Below are 17,135 nucleotides of genomic sequence, written 5' to 3' on the forward strand. Positions count from 1 at the left end.
CCCCCCCCATTTTTTTGGTTTCAAACTGGAAACAAATCTTAGCTATATGGTGCATAACTTTGGGCGAAACAGAGAGGAGAACCGGCTTGGAGTATTAAAGGGAGGAGGAAAACAGGCTTTCGTTGGAAAATGTGTTCCAAGCTTAATTGGCGTCGGCATTCGGTATTCGGCAAAACGTCAACACTTCTTTCAAATCGCTGAAAGGGTTCCGGCCAAACGTACCAACAAAATAACAAATCCTAGCGACACCCCTGCATGGTACGGACACGGACAAAACGAGCAAGTTCTACAAAGCTTTTTCCCAGAAGATCTATATAAGACAGTTGTCATCATGAATACAGTTTACGTACAAATGAAATTAAAACTTGAAGTCAGCATTTTTGATTTTATCTCATCATCTCAGTGGTTCTCCTAATCACCACAAAAGTCAGAATACCGACGGCACCCCACCCCCCCCCCCCCCCCATTTTTTTTAATAGAATGTTTTTTTTTTTAAATCAATAAAACAAAATCGACATTTCATTCGGATAAAAATGACAACTTTTGTTGCGAACTGCTTAACACATACGGATAATCCGAGATAAGTCTACATTTAGATGCCTTTCTGGTCATGTTTAACTAATCTCCAATGACGAACACGCTTCCGATGACGTCGAATTATGACTGACTGGGTAGCTTACGGTAATACTGCTTTTGTACGCAGTAAACATAACTTCTCCTCATACGCATTACGTGCATGTAGCAACATGAACTTTTTTTAGGCCAAAAAAAAAAGAGGTCTGTTTACGGTAACATAGGCCAAAAAAAATAGGGTCGGTAGGTCGGGAATTGTTGTTTTTTTTTTTTCCAAAAAACCATATTTTTACGTTATTTTGCAAAAAAAACCACAAGATTTTTTTTTATTTTTTCCCCCTAAATGCCAAAAAAAAGTCTAGGGTCGCGCGAAAAAAATAGGGTCGGTCGGGTTACCGTAAACAGACCTATTTTTTTTTGGCCTTATGTCCGTGTCACAAATGCGATTTTCAGCACATATTTTTTTCATTCCATTGAATCTGTTTTCTTGTTGATCATCTCGACAGTTGTTCAACTTGCTTTTCAACTGAAATAGACGAGAACAAGAAGTTTAACTTGATGTGTTGTTTTTCTGCGGAGGGAAAATCACCCTCAACTTTTACATGCCCGCGAAGAATCTGTCACACACGAAAAAGAACTTTCGCTAAACAGCTATTTGTGCTGATAAGATGGACGCTATTTGTTCTTTCTTTCTTTATTTGGTGTTTAACGTCGTTTTCAACCACGAAGGTTATATCGCGACGGGGAAAGGGGGGAGATGGGATAGAGCCACTTGTCAATTGTTTCTTGTTCACAAAAGCACTAATCAAAAATTTGCTCCAGGGGCTTGCAACGTAGTACAATATATGACTTTACTGGAAGAATGCAAGTTTCCAGTACAAAGGACTTAACATTTCTTACATACTGCTTGACTAAAATCTTTACAAAAATTGACTATATTCTAATACAAGAAACACTTAACAAGGGTAAAAGGAGAAACAGAATCCGTTAATCGCCTCTTACGACATGCTGGGGAGCATCGGGTAAATTCTTCCCCCTAACCCGCGGGGCCGGGGAGACGCTATTTGTGAACTTAGATATCAACCGGAAAGAATATTCTGTGTTTGCAAAAGAAACACCCGGCCACATTTGGTTAGTGAATTGAACAACAACAACAACAACAACAACAACAACAACATAACATCCTCCAAGAGAGCTCTCGTGTTAAACAAGCATTGTCAGCTTTTTTCATCCATACGATATTAACGACATAACAGAAAACACAAAGCAATAAAATAATAACAGTCTTCTGGACATCGTCAATTATTGCTCACAAGGGGAACAGTATTCGCCGGCACGTGCGAATCGATTCTGCACACACAAACAAACAGACGCACGCACAAACAAACACGCACAAGCAAACACAGACACGATATTCAGGGTCCTTCCCGCGAGCTCTCCAGGCACGGTCTCCTTTTTTCACGCGTATCATTAATCTGGCGACAGAACAGGACACACAACAACGCCGTAAAGCGATACATTAGCAATTACCATAACGGCGTACCGGACATTCAATATTACACATTACAGGAGCAATATACAACCCTGCACGCAACGTACGAATCGATTCTATTGGCTATTGGTGATGACTTCGTACAGAACCTTTTTCGTTTGCTGTTGCTCGTTGTCTGTCTGTCTGTCTGTCTGGAGAATTCGTCTGAGACAAGTAACTTTGTTCATTTGTTGCTGCTCTTTGTCTGTCTGTTTCTATTTCTGACCGTCTGTCTGTCATGTCTCTCTCCTCTTGGCGGCACGTGAAACTGAGTGAATAAAAACCCACATAAACACAAGAGTTGTTGTTGCAAAATCAAACTCTCATTTTTCAGGTATTAAATTCCGGAGAGAAAAAACACGACGACTGCAGCGTTTCTTGTGCTATTCAAATGTCTTTGTTTTTCATTCTTGTCTCTATCTGTATCGAAATTCATACATCCGATGTTTTCTTTGCGTAATGCCGGTAAACATCATTCAGTCAAGGCTCTCATACGAGATTAGCCAAGCTTCAAGCTTTGTTAATAACTGTCTATTTCCATTTGTCTATTTCTACACAATGTCAAAACAATGTCCGGCGACGTTTGTCTGTGTTGCGAAATAAGTCCAAACAGCGAGAAAAAAAATAGCCGTCAAGGTAATGGAAGTTTATTTTGAGGGCAACGAAATTTCCACGAGACTGATACGTCAGTACTAGTGACTGCCACTGAACATATAGGGATTCCTTGTTGTTGTTTTGTGTGTGCGAGAGGGGGGTGTGTCGAAGCTTGAATGTGTGGCAGGCTCTAACGTGGGAATACTATCGTTTTCACAGCTCAATCTTCCCCAGCCAGACGACGTGCGGGGGGGACTTTTAGAAGTTTAAATTGGTGACAGAATGAACAGTCTATAGCAGGGCCGTCTAAGGTACCCTTTTCTTCCACAAATAGGTAAGAACATCACAGGATAGTTTGATAAATGAGGCAAAACTCTGTTCCACATCTGCTTAATTGTTGGGATTTGTTATTCTTTTATTAATTTTCTATTTGTGCTAATAAGTGTCCAGTAACTCCCTCAATAAAAAGCTGATCAGTTGTATTCATATATATAATTTGTATACAAGTTTTGGATCAAATTATAATTTTGATTCTGGAGGTGCATTAAAATCAAAATTCTGATGTCATCAAGATGATTTGCAGAGGTTGGGTTCTTTGGTACATAATATTATAATTCTGCTTGTATAGCCAGAAAACATTTTGACTAAAACTGGATTACTGATCTGAAACAGCAGATATAATAGAACCTGTGTGATATGAAAATAAATTCTCATTTTATCCAGTTCAGATCATGATTTTGGTCTCAGCTGGTTGAGATCAGATTACTGATTTTAAAACTAGGTTCTGATTCTGACAATCTGAGTCAGACCGGCTCAAGACTCATATTTTCACAATTATTATGAAAAAATTTATTCCGATAGTTCTGTTTCTACAGGCTAGTAGTCCTTAAGAGGCATTACACTGTAAGACAGGAAATTTCTTCATTTTTGATAGTTCTTTCTGTAGCACCAGATAATGTTCTTTTCAAGTACAGGTTTCTGTTTTGCATCCGATCGATACAAACTGTGACAAACAAATAACAATTTACTTCAAGACATAAGCATGGCTATCAGTGCGTAGTGTATGTTTCAGTTTGCTGTATTTCATGAACTTTGGACATTCCAGTGCTGTGTATTAGCTCACGAGTCACATGTCCAACTGTCAAAATCAAAAAACAAAACTGCACAATGGCATGCCAACAAGAAACAAAATACATACATACCAACAAGCTAAGGAGACTTAAACTACAATAAAGATGTAACAGCATACAAACAAGCTATAAGCCTACTAAAAGTACACCAATGTCACAGCAAACCAACAAGCTCAGGCTTATGAACAAAAACATCCAAATAACACAACAACACCATTATAAATTAACAGACTAGGGCCACTAAAACGACAATAACAAGAACCTGACCGCATACCGATTACCACTACTTCAATAGGCTGAAGGGGATCGAGTGGCTATTGGCTAACAGTACAGAAGAAGGCCGTGGCAAAAGCTCACCTTTGTAGGAAACTTGCACGGTACCGTTGTGGAATATATCCGCAGCTATCATGCTGACAAGTTTGGAAAAATACTGACGGATTTTGGTGGCTGAGAGAAAAGAATGAGGTCCGTGGCGCACAGGTACACACAAGTCGACCGCCCACATGTCGTTGCTAAAACTATGGGCGAACATCACCTCTCCGTACCCAGACAAGTTCGGGTTGCCTTCCGACAGATCCCTGAAGGACTTCATGCTAACAAGGCTGTCCAGGACCACGATCAGTTCGAACTCGTCACTGGCCGACACTTTCATGGCCTCGAAGTACTGGTCGGTTGGTAAGGGCACATAGCACTTGAACCTGGCGTCTGCTCGACCCAGAGCCGCCACGATGGGTTGAATGACCGAGTTCATGCAGTAGCCGATCGCATCTCTCGACACTCGACGAGAAGCCTCCACCACTTCCACGCTGAACCTCTGCAGCAGCGGAGTCAGCTCGTCCATGCTGATTCCTCCACTCTTTTTCTTCTTGGAGTCAAAAGATTATTGACGGTCGTGTCCGCTAGCTGCCACACGCACACAGGGAACACGCCGCGCAACTGCGTACAACAGTGTGTGTGCTCTGTGAGTAAACAACATGCCAAGGTGATAAGAGTTACTGTTCCTGCTACGACTCGTCAGAGTAACGTCCCTTGGATTCCGGTTTCGAACTCTTCAAGACTTTTGAGATTTTGTTTGCGGAATAAGCCAAGAACTGGTGCCATGGGTCCTGATGGGATGCTTTTCATCTTCTGCTTGTTTGATGAAGCGTGTCTGTTATTTCTCGCCGTGTACTTTGTATCCTTGGAACACTCGTGGGGATTTGGGATAATAAATTAAGTGGGACCACCTAAAATCAGCATTGTTTGGGTGCTACTCAGTACTTGAGTACAGCACCTCTGTAGAGACAGAGTTGTCATTCTTTCAGCCCTCAGGGGCACAGGCATTTGCTCAGGTGTAATAACGACTAAACTGCGCGAAATACCATCAGCGGTAGATCTATGATTCTTATAGCAGTAATGTGTCTGGTTTATTTTGTGATCATTCAAGTTTCCCGCATGGTTGAGTCAGAGTCACATGTGATGTATGCTATGTCATCACTAGACCTGCATACTTGCCTGTACTTTCATTGTTAAGGCTGAAGCTGAAGGGATCAAATTCGACTAAGTACACCCTTAATAGGCGAATTTATATATTTGACAATGTCAAATTAATCCCATACATAAGGAGGGATGCACTTGTAAGTTGTTCGGTACAATTGAGGTCTAACGAATGACGTCTCACAACGTGCGTGGTCGTCCTTGGCGGTCAAGAAAGCTGCCGCGATTATTGCGCAGACGACACTTCTAGACCGCCAATATTTTGTGTGCGCATCACGTGCTCCACATAAATCGGCCGGAAACGAAGCAATTGGAAAACCTAGATTCTTAATTAGTTATTTGAAGTACCGATTAAGTGACTTACATTACAGTTTACATTCACACAAAAATCATTCCCACCTCAAGTGTTTAATCTAACTATTCTTCCCTATTCTTGATAACGAAGTCGCAAATCATTATGTGATTGTGAATTAAATCATATTTGTCTTTAAATTTTAAGTTTATTCTACAATTAGGCCTAAAAAAAAATAGGTGTGGTTACGGTAACCCGACCTACCCTATTTTTAGGGGCCGACCCTATAACTTTTTATTACATTTGTCCAAAAAAACACAAGAAAACGAGTGCAGAAAACGCAATGAAAGCGAAAGCGCCCGAGTCGCACACTTATTTCCCTGTCAAGTAGGTTTAATTTGTACACATTAGACGGGCGCTGTGGCGGGGTGGTAAGACGTCGGCCTCTTAATCCGAAGGTCGAGGGTTCGAATCCCGGTCGCGGCCGCCTGGTGGGTTAAGTGTGGAGATTTTTCCGATCTCCCAGGTCAACTCAGTTATGTGCAGACCTGCTAGTGGCTTATCCCCCTTCGTGTGTACACGCAAGCACAAGACCAAGTGCGCACGGAAAAGATCCTGTAATCCATGTCAGAGTTCGGTGGGTTATAGAAACACGAAAATATCCAGCATGCTTCCTCCGAAAGCGGCGTATGGCTGCCTTAATGGCGGGGTAAAAACGGTCATACACGTAAAATTCCACTCGTGCAAAAAACACGAGTGTACGTGGGAGTTTCAGCCCACGAACGCAGAAGAAGAAGAAGAAGAAGTACACATTAGAAAAAAAAGTTTAAAAAAAAACATGTGATTGCCTACCTTCCTACCCTATTTTTTTTGGCTATGTTACCGTAACCACACCTTTTGGGGGGGGGGGGGGGGGCCTTACAACAATAACGGCAGATACAGCCTTAACCCTCCAGGTAATTACTTTGTCAGATCTTGAGTGTGATTACCTGAACGCCAGAACATGCTGCGAAAAACTCAACTTTGTAAGTACATATATATATACATGTATAGATACATGTTAAGAATATTAAAAGTGAGGTTTTAACATTAAGAAATTTGTGTGACTACCGTGATTTTGCGGTAGGAGTTGGTAGGTTCTGAAGGTTTCATGTTTGTTCTGATAAATGTTTTGTTGTGTACAACATTTCTTTACTTTGAAATCTAGTTGTTTATCAGTTGCTTATGTCATTGAGAGTGTGAAGAACAGTATTTGTTCTTGTTGTGATTGGTTTATTCATCTGTTTTTACTTTTTACAACCTCTTGCAGTTTTACACAGCTTTTTCATAGATCCTGTACTCTTTTTTTTTTTTACTTCTCTGATTGTAAAATTTTGTAAATAAATCTGAAAACAGACCTGTACAGAAAATTTTGCAATGTTGAGGAAAGCAAGGTTTTAAAAACCGTGTCCACTACTCCAAAATCACATTTTTTCAAGACTATGTCTGAAACGGTATTTACAGCACCTGGGGCATGTTGAAGTCACTTACAGTGTTGTTTTGTCTTTGCAGTGGGTGTTGCCCGAGGTGATAGCTCAAGACATCCTGGTTGTGCTTCTGTTGATCACGGGTCATTGGTTCATCTTTCTCCTCTACGCTCCACTCGGCTGCTGGCTCACTTACAAGTAAGATGTGTTTTTGTACAAGTTTGTACATAGTTATTGATGACCATTTCTATAAGTACCTCTTAGTCTTATGCTGGAAGAATAGAAACTACTATGATACTGTTTCTTTTCAATCATTATTGTCTTGCTGTTGCAGATCTTAAATAGTATGAGGAAAAAAAGCTTGTGTTCGTACTGTTACAATTAGTATTACATGTACTACTACTAGTGTTACTGTTAGCGTTAGCATTAACATGCACAGGATTGCTTCCTGTTTCTATTCTACTTCCAGCGTGCTGTTTTTGTGTGCAATGCTGGTGATCATGATTCTACTCGTTCCTTGCATATATCTGTAACCCTGTGGTGTGTTTCAGACTTGTGATGAAGCCATCAGGTGACATTGGCATGTTCGATCCCACGGAAATCCACAATCGCCAGCAGCTCAAAAACTACATGCGAGAAAGTCTTATACGCCTCGGCATTCACTTGATATTCTTCTTCATATACCTGTACATGTATGTGTGCTGTTTTTCCTTCCATGATAAATTTAGTGGTATTTTGGCTGTAAATTATGAACAATTTGAATTGAAGGAGGAAACGAGGGAAGACTTTAGACTGTTGAAAAAGGGATTGATCTGTGGTCAAATGCAACAAATGGTAAGTCTGACAATTGCACAGTGGTATTTGCTGGATGATATTATCATTGCTCATATTGATTTCCATACAATTATGAATTCTAATTTTAGAAGGAAGGTTAACGGGAGTAATTGTCTTCTTCACAAATCAATTCTTCACTTGAAGGAAATTAACAGGATGTTGGTTTTGATATTAGAATATATACTGCTGTGGTGAGAAAGTGCGTCATCCATGATATTTTTTTTCTGAATCTTTTTTTCTACGTTTGATTTCAGGATGATTTATTCACTGGTGAAGGGAGACTAGTGATGCCAGGAGCAAGCGACTACACCAACATTACAAACAGTATTGTCCCCCTTCGATGTGTAATGTGTGTGTTGTATTTTCTGTGGTCCTTGGGAATGCTGGCTGGTTTACAGCTGAACCTTACCGTCATGTTCAGAAAAATGTCAAGGTGTCCAGTGTTCCTTTTTTTTTCGATTAGTTTTTATACAGGTTGCCTTTTACGAAGAAAGATGAGTTTTGCCAAATGTATGTTTCAGTCTGGCTTCTCAACATTTCATGGTACAATGTACTTAGAAAAGTTATGAACTTTGTACAATGTAGTACTGTGAAATAGTGAAAACTCTGTCCTGTGTAATGATGCGAAAAGGTGAAATACACAATGTAGTGAGGATTGTATATTGCTGATAGTTTTCCTTCTGCTGTGTGACTTGAGTTAACTGAATGCGTGCTTGGTGACTTGCGACTTGCTGAAATGATGTACGTGTAGCTGATATGATCCATTTTTCTTGTGTGACGTGAGCTTACTTGTGTATTTGTTCTTGTTTGTATGATGTAAAGTAATGTCTGTACAATTATGGTGTGTACATTAAATCTGTTTTCTGCTGCCACTGAGAGTAATACATCACTTTTTTTTCAGGATGAAATTAATTAAAGTTGAATGTTCAGTTTTTACTTTGATACGATGATACCTCATGCTAATGTGTGATTGAGATTTTTTTTTTAATGGAACCATAAAAAGCATATTTCCTCAGCTATTCGTTCAGTTGCCCTTGTGGCGGTAGTTTGATAGCAATTCAAAGATAATACAGCCATTCTTCAGTAAGTCTGTCCTACGTTCTTCTTCTTTTTGAGTCACTTGAGAAAAAGTGACTCTATGTAATCGGTCAGTGTTAGTCTGTCCGGCCGGCCGGCCGGCTGGCCGTCAGTAGACACCACCTAAACGTTGGACTTTTCTCGGAAACTATCAAAGCGATCGGGCTCATATTTTGTTTAGTCGTGACCTCCAATGACCTCTACACTTTAACGATGGTTTCGTTGACCTTTGACCTTTTTCAAGGTCACAGGTCAGCGTCAAAGGAAAAATTAGACATTTTATATCTTTGACAAAGTTCATCGGATGTGATTGAAACTTTGTAGGATTATTCTTTACATCAAAGTATTTACATCTGTAGCCTTTTACGAACGTTATCAGAAAAACAAGGGAGATAACTAGCCTTTTCTGTTCGGCAACACACAACTTAACGTTGGGCTTTTCTCGGAAACTATAAAAGTGACCGGGCTCAAATTTTATGTGAACGTGACTCATTGTGTTGTGAATAGCAATTTCTTCCTGTCCATCTGATGCCTCATATAATATTCAGAACTGCGAAAGTGACTCGATCGAGCGTTTGCTCTTCTTTTTAATTTTAGCGTTCAACGGTTGTGTGAAGTCTGTGCTACCATTTAAGATTGCATTTGACAGTTTCTCATGCAAGAAACAAATTTGCTTTGGCATTACAGTCTAGTTTGACCAGTTGCAAGAAGCATGTGACAGTATTTTTTGTTACGAGACAACTGGCTGTATTTTTTGTTACGATGTACTGTATTCTTCTTATCAATTAGTCAATACCAGTCCCCAAAACACCTAGCATGATCACTGTGTACTATTTACATGATCAAGGAAGGGCTTGAGATTATTTCTTGTGGGAACATTTGAGTGCAAGAAAGCCGGCAGTGCAGCATTGAGTTTTAAATTGGTGTTGACTAAGATTTGTTTAAACTTATCTAATCTCTGGCAGAGTGGCCTCAATGCATGAGAGCGCATTGATGTATGTTTGTGTGTGTGTGTGTGTGTAAAGACTAAGAGATACACATCCCTTCTTTCCCTTGTTTACGGTCACATACATCCCCACAGATCTGCCTAGGCTTTTTACACAGAAATAAGAGCATCCTCTGCTAGGACACATACCAAACATCAACAGTCCGGCTGTTTCGTGTGGAGAATTGGGCCTTTTTGATGAATACATTTTTCTCATTAACGTAGGTGTTAGATACTAAATCAACTCAGACAAAATTGCCATCAACTCAGCAAAAAATGCCACTAAATATGCTCAGAAAACAGTCAGGCTGTTAAACTTTAGTATTATTCTGTATAAAGGTAAGGATGACTTGGATGTTCTTATCCTCTGTAAAAGCTTGGACATATCATTGGTGGCTTTTAACCCTTAAACTGGTGCAATTCTGTAACACGTTACATAGCCACTGGTGAATTAACAGAGAAAAATAAAGAAAAACGGTCATATAGGTTTTCGCATCCATGGGAGGTAATCGGAACCGACCAAAGAGACTGAGCCAGTAGCGCGACATATGTCATGACAACCAGGTGACAGTATACGTAAAGTAGCGCGTTATATGTCGTGACAGTATACGTAAAGTAGCGCGTTATATGTCGCGACAACCAGCCCAAGGGTTAAGATGTTGTACATGGGAAGTAAGGTATGGGGGAGTAAATAGTGCAAGTGTACATGTAACATTATGTGTCTTAATACAGTTGTTTTATTGTGTGTTGTACGTGTAACACAAATTGGATTTGTCTGGATTATTGCACTTTTTCTGAGTGTCAGGAGCATGTCTGTATATTTGTTGTTTTTGATGTAGAGCAATGTCATTCTTCACCCCACCATAATGTCCACACTGCCTTTCTATGGTATTTCTGCTGCTTGTCGATTGTGTGCATATCGTTGTAAAAATAACAAGAAGTTGGGTTGTCATGTGTGTGTTGAACAGTTGCATTTGTCGTTGAGCATAGAACAGTTTGCATAATTTCATGTTTCAGTATTTGTGAAGTGTAACATGTAATGTTGAAGGCACATGCACACTCCTCCCCATGAAAACAGTCCAGCACACTAACTCAGATGTGGCAAGGATTTTACATGGAATAAGACCATCCCTCCACTTGGTCACATACCCAAAATGAACAGCATATACATATGCTCTCTGTTTATGTGGGAATTTTTGTGTGAATCAAATTCGTATAGGTCACTAGTGACTTTTTAAGGACATTAATTTGTCAAATACTTCCAACTTACCACAGCAAAATGTTGATTTTTGGTATGTGTCCAACTGGAAGGATGGTGTTATCTTCTGTAAATTTCTGGAAAGATCTGAGATTTAGTCAGCCAAACTGTTTTTACGATAACGAGTGTGGCTTTAAACTTACACTTGTATAGAAATACGGATGTTCCTGATAACGCACTGGGGCGACACTTTTGGAGTATCATTTTTATTTTAGGTTGGCGTTTTTCTGTTGGTGCAATTCATGATGTGGCGTTGTAAATGTGTGTAACTTTGGGTTTTGTGCATGTGCGGGAGGTTTTGATTACCTCAGCATTTTACTTAACCCCCCGCGGGTTAGGGGGAGTCCCATATTGGTTGGGACGAGAAAGAATTTGCCCGATGCTCCCCAGCATGTCGTAAGAGGCGACTAACGGATTCTGTTTCTCCTTTTACCCTTGTTCAGTGTTTCTTGTATAGAATATAGTCCATTTTTGTAAAGATTTTAGTCAAGCAGTATGTAAGAAATGTTAAGTCCTTTGTACTGGAAACTTGCATTCTCCCAGTAAGGTAATATATTGTACTACGTTGCAAGCCCCTGGAGCAAATTTTTGATTAGTGCTTTTGTGAACAAGAAACAATTTACAAGTGGCTCTATCCCATCTTCCCCCGTCGCGATATAACCTTCGTGGTTGAAAACGACGTTAAACACCAAATAAATAAATAAACTCAGCATTTTACTTAAATGTATGTGTGAGTGTGTGGGTACAACATAGTTACTGAGGTTAACATTGTTCTTGTGATGTATTGTTTGCATCCAATTCTACTTGCTGGCAATCTAAGATGCATGAACTTTTTGTGTGTTAGGAGTGAAGAGGGATATGTATTCCTAAGGTTATAATCAGGCTTGTGAAAGATACCTTGAATCTTCCAGTAAAAACCATGTATGTCTTGATAGATCTATACATGGTTGTTTTTACATTGGAGAAGAGCTTATTGCCACTTTGATGTATACCAAAAATCTACAAGCTGGCTGCTTTCTGTGCAATGGACCTTTTTTCTTTTCATTTTTTTGTTTTTGTTTTTTGCTGAAGTGTTTTGTCGTCTGTCATATGAGCGTTGATGCGTTGAGCTGTCGTTATGCGCCATATATGGCCCAGCTCATCCGGCTTCAGCGTGTTTTTATATCGGAGTGGTCCTTCTCCTAGACTGGTGGCTTTACAGGGCTGTCTCCCGCAGTGGGGCACTGCGGTTATGAAATTAAAAGCCCCTCCTGTTTTTGGAACCGCAGGAGCTTTCTAGTTTGCTGTTAGGTAGATTTTTGGTTCCTCTTTCCTGTCATGCTCTCTTTTTCTTCATGAATTCTTTTCTTTTTTCTGCCTTCTTGCTCATTCACCTGTATTTTTTCCAAAAATCTCTTCTCTTGCCGCTTGTCTCGCGATTCATGTATAGTTTAATCTGTTAGTGTTCTGATGTAAGTCCAGCAGTAGATAGGTTAAGCCTATTTTAACATACTGGAAACTGGTAATCTTCCAGTAGGTATTAATTTAGTTTTACTAAAGCCTGCTGGGGCACAAGTAATGGGTTAGTGCATTTGTAAACAGGAATCGCTTGACAAGTGGCCCCCTTCATCCCCCCCTTCCTCGTCCTGATATGGCTCTGCGTAGTCGGCTGGACGTTAAGCAACAAATAAACAAACAGGGCTGTCGAGTCCAGTCTACCCGGCTATTTGGCCATAGCTGGCTGGTTTGTTTATCTGAGGTGACCTTCCCCAGGGCTAGAACTTAAGATGCGGCTCTTGGTCGCATGATGCTCCCGTCATTGGAGACCTGGGGTATTTCTTGAGTGTAACAGTGCCACCTGTTACCCCGCCCCATCCTGTTGGAAGCACCGCCAGTTGGTCCGCGACTGCTTATTCGTCCTGGCAAGCCTGGCTTATTTCGCAGCTAACCTCCATATCTGAAGGCCATCTCACTATCCGCCACCTGTGAGCGCGCCTGGTTGGGGATGGTCGCCCCTACTGTCCCAGGGCTGAAGTGTTTTAATATTTTACACCTATGTAACTCTGTGAAATAAATTCCGCACAACAATCCTACTCTGCACAGAAAGCAACCCAGCTGCAGATACTTGGTATGTGTTCAAATTAAAGGGTGCTCTTAAGGTGTCTAATAATCACCAGAAAAGATCAATCAATCAATCAATGAGTCTTATATCGCGCATATTCCGTGTGTACAGTTCTAGGCGCTCTGCAGTGATGCCGTGTGAGATGAAATTTTATACGGCCAGTAGATTGCAGCCATTTCGGCGCATATTTACCTTTCACGGCCTATTATTTCAAGTCACACGGGTATAGGTAGACAATTATTAACTGTGCCTAAGCAATTTTGCCAGGAAAGACCCTTTTGTCAATCGTGGGATCTTTAACGTGCACACCCAATGTAGTGCACACGGGGGGAGGTTCGGACACCGAAGAGAGTCTGCACACAAAGTTGACTCTGTGAAATAAATTTCCGCCGAACCTGGGATCGAACTCACGCTGACAGCGGCCAACTGAATACAAATCCAGCGCGCTACCAACTGAGCTATATCCCCGCCCCAGATCATTGGTAGCCGACATAATGGTTTAAAGAGGAAGGAAGGTATCTTTAAATTAATTTGGTGGGCATTGTGCCTGTTCCTCTTTCGTATCATTGGAACTGATTTCATCATTGCATTTATGTCGTAGCACCGGCTTAAGGGGAAGGCAAGCATTGGTTTATCTCTGTTGGATTACTCGCTGTTATTAACTGCTTGCTCCGTATTTTTAGATTTCTAAACTGTAGGTAAATTTAATCATCTTTCTCACCATTTGACATCATAATCATTTCAGGACATGATAAACTTTAGGTGAATGTAATAGTAATTCTTGTCATTTCACACGTGTAAGTTCAACTCATCTCTGAACTTGGCAAAAGCACCTGTATAAAAAACCCTTCCACCACTGCACTGGAATTGCACACATACCTTTTTTCTACTTAAGTTACCAACTAACCTAACCTTTAACCCTGTTAATAAAATTTGGCAGGGTTGAGGATGCAGAGGGTTTTTTCTATATATATCAGTCAGTCTGCCGATATACCTTTATCATCTCAATGTTGTGTATGTACAGGTACCTGTATACCAAAAAAAAAATGTTATAGATTCACATTATAAAATATGAAATTATATAAGAAACGTGATTTTAAGCCAGAGAAGAATGAAACTTGATTGATGTTTCATTAATATGTAATGACGTGAAAGCTTCATGTGTTAAATCTAGCGTGATTTTCCCATGGTCAAGGTCACTAATGAAATTTGGGTATTAATTTTATGCATTGTCTCTGTGGAGAGGGAAAAAAAAGAATAGATACATTAAAAAAATACAATTAAAAAAAAAGGTTCAAACCTCCGGCCAGATCTCATTTACATGGTGCCCTTAGGTGAACTACAACTTCAACTTGAATTGTTGACATTTCTGTTAGCATCCTGCCCTTTGTAAAATCCATTTCACTGTTGTTGGTTAGTTGTGTGTGTTTCTGTTTTTTCTTGATTTTGTGTGTGTGTGCTTATGTTGCTGTGTTTTGGACCCTTACCAGTGTTGAATATTACGTAAAATAGGTAAAGTACCTTCTGATGCCAAGAATCATATAACATGTTTGTTTAGGGGGTACAAATACATGTTCAGAACTCGCGCTTGGTAAGTATGAATCCGTGTAGCTTGGCGACCATATTTTTGTAATAGCACGCTGTAATTATGCAGACATCAGATTCTCCTGGGATTGAAAATCTTGACAAAAACACATTTATTTTCCTGTTTGTACAGCTAATTTTTAAAATTAGAATGTCATGTAGTGTCAGCTTCAGTTCAAATCTGTGTAGTCGTTTCCTGTTTTGATTTTTTGGAACAAGTAATGAAACCCTTTCCCTTTCTAGTGAAGAGGTACGATACCTGTTTTGAAGATGTGGAGCGCCAGGCCTTACCCACTCCACTTGTTCTGACGGTCTGTGTTGTATTATTGTCAAACCTGTCTACGACATCCAACTAAGGCTGATGGGGTCTATGTCGACCAAAAGAGTGGGATTCCCTGTAGGTGGAGGGAATACAGGGAATACCATATCGCTGAAAGTCACGTGATGCTTGGCGACATCGGTAGAATTTGATGGTTTTCAATCTTTTTTGATATTTCTTAGAAATTCGAGTATGGTTTGCAAGTTTTATTGAAAAACTCCACCCTGTGGGATTCCCTGTATACAGGGAATCCCCCTCCAGGAACTCCACCTACAGGGAATCCCACTCTTTTGGTCGACATAGACCCCATCAGCCCAACTAAGGGACCGACCAAAACTGGTCTTTATAGACAAGTGGTCGCTATGGAAAGGTGTTTTTTTTTAAATGGAAACTGGGGATCCTTTGGGGATGTTAGGTGTCATGGTGGGTATAAGTAGTCATTAGGCCTAAAAAAAAAATAGGTGTGGTTACGGTAACCCGACCTACCCTATTTTTAGGGGCCGACCCTATAACTTTTTATTACATTTGTCAAAAACAAAAACAAAAAACAAACAAAAAACGAGTGCAGAAAACGCAATGAAAGCGAAATCGCCCGAGTTGCACGCTTATTTTCCTGTCAAGTAGGTTTAATTTGTACACATTAGAAAAAAAAGTAAAAAAAAAAAAAAGTGATTGCCTACCTTCCTACCCTATTTATTTTGGCTATGTTACCGTAACCACACCTATTTTTTTGGGGGGGCCTTATTGAGATGTGGTCACCAGGGCAGGTTCGACTATATCTCAACAGTGGGTGGTTTTTTTAGTTTGTATATGTTGTACTTTGTATTATCTTTTCAAACGGAAGCATTTAGCTATAGCTAGTGTTTGATATAAGTTAGTAAATGTATAGAGGGGGTTTTAACGAACAGAAACAATGATATGCTATGAAATGCTCATAATTGTGTATGTTTTGTAAAATGTCCTGAATAGTGGTGGTATTTCAAGAATCCATGGTTTGTATTAAAACAGTGTACTGTGTTTCGCTTGTGTGTATGAATGAGACATAATCGGGAGCACTGAAACCACAACTTCCATGTGCTAGTGTGAGTATGTAAGTTCAAAATAGTGTATATTTATTTTATATATATATATATATATATATATAACAAAATCAAGGAAAATAAAAGTACATATATATATACTTAGTTACACAGTGGAAAATAAAAGTACATATATATATACTTAGTTACACAGTGGAAAATAAAAGTACATATATATATACTTAGTTACACAGTGGAACCCTCCTATTAACTCTTAGGCTGGTTGTCGCGCTACTTTACGTATACTGTCACCTGGTTGTCATGACATGTCGCGTTAACTGGCTCAGTCTGTTTGGTTGGTTCCGATTACCTCCCATGGATGCGAAAACCTATATGATCGTTTTTCTTTATTTTTCTCTCTGTTAATTCACCAGTGGTTATGTAACGTGTTACAGAATTGCACCAGTTTAAGGGTTCAGACCATTCTTTTTCAGACGTTCTGCTCATAGCCTCTGTAAGACTATCCCCTTACAGACCTGATTTTCTTAGATTTTGACGGTTGTAAAAGGGAGGGGGGGGGGGTTTCCACTGCATACATTTACATCATCTGCAAAGTTTCACTTAAAGTTGAATTCCATCTCCTTGAAATGATAGTGTAAAGCACCACAGATCTTTCTAAGCTTTTACATGTGATACGAGGATCCTTCAACCTGGACACATGCCCAAAATCAACAGCCTGGCTGCTTTTTGTGCAGAGTGCCCCGGGATCGTTTGCTGAAATAGTTGCGCAGGTTGACACAGGTTACAGTATTAAAACTAATTCAGCAACAAAATTCTCACTCTACGGAGAGCAGCTAACCAGGCTGTCAGTGGAACCCCCTTTGAAGAACTATAAA

At 40.0% G+C, this 17,135-nt stretch overlaps 2 protein-coding genes across 2 annotated transcripts in view; one reads left to right on the plus strand and one right to left on the minus strand.

Annotated features, from left to right (window-relative positions):
- LOC138953695 (cyclic GMP-AMP synthase-like receptor 1) overlaps nucleotides 1-4,781 on the minus strand; it is a 63,927-nt gene extending 59,146 nt beyond the window's left edge. Inside the window, exon 1 of the mRNA XM_070325588.1 lies at nucleotides 4,186-4,781. Coding sequence (XP_070181689.1) covers nucleotides 4,186-4,669 — 484 coding nt within the window. The 5' untranslated portion in view covers nucleotides 4,670-4,781. The remainder of the gene's footprint in view (nucleotides 1-4,185) is intronic.
- A 46-nt stretch (nucleotides 4,782-4,827) lies between these two features.
- Nucleotides 4,828-16,228, plus strand: LOC138953696 (protein cornichon homolog 4-like). The gene is made up of 5 exons (XM_070325589.1): nucleotides 4,828-5,002; nucleotides 6,553-6,621; nucleotides 7,148-7,260; nucleotides 7,614-7,754; nucleotides 8,151-16,228. Exons 1-5 carry the CDS (start codon nucleotides 4,928-4,930, stop codon nucleotides 8,179-8,181), a joined length of 429 nt encoding a protein of 142 aa, XP_070181690.1. The 5' UTR covers nucleotides 4,828-4,927; the 3' UTR covers nucleotides 8,182-16,228.
- Nucleotides 16,229-17,135: the final 907 nt, after the last annotated feature.

Source organism: Littorina saxatilis, linkage group LG17 (assembly GCF_037325665.1).
Source record: "Littorina saxatilis isolate snail1 linkage group LG17, US_GU_Lsax_2.0, whole genome shotgun sequence".
Taxonomy (NCBI): Eukaryota; Metazoa; Mollusca; class Gastropoda; order Littorinimorpha; family Littorinidae; genus Littorina; species Littorina saxatilis.

What these genes read in the sequence shown, in the direction of transcription:
- LOC138953696 (XM_070325589.1), top strand. Translation starts at nt 4,928, where the DNA reads ATGGGTCCTGATGGGATGCTTTTCATCTTCTGCTTGTTTGATGAAGCG. An exon ending in TATTTCTCGCCGTGTACTTT is followed by an intron (nt 5,003 to 6,552) that starts GTATCCTTGGAA and finishes TTAACCCTCCAG; the next exon opens with GTAATTACTTTGTCAGATCT. An exon ending in TTCTTCATATACCTGTACAT is followed by an intron (nt 7,755 to 8,150) that starts GTATGTGTGCTG and finishes GTTTGATTTCAG; the next exon opens with GATGATTTATTCACTGGTGA.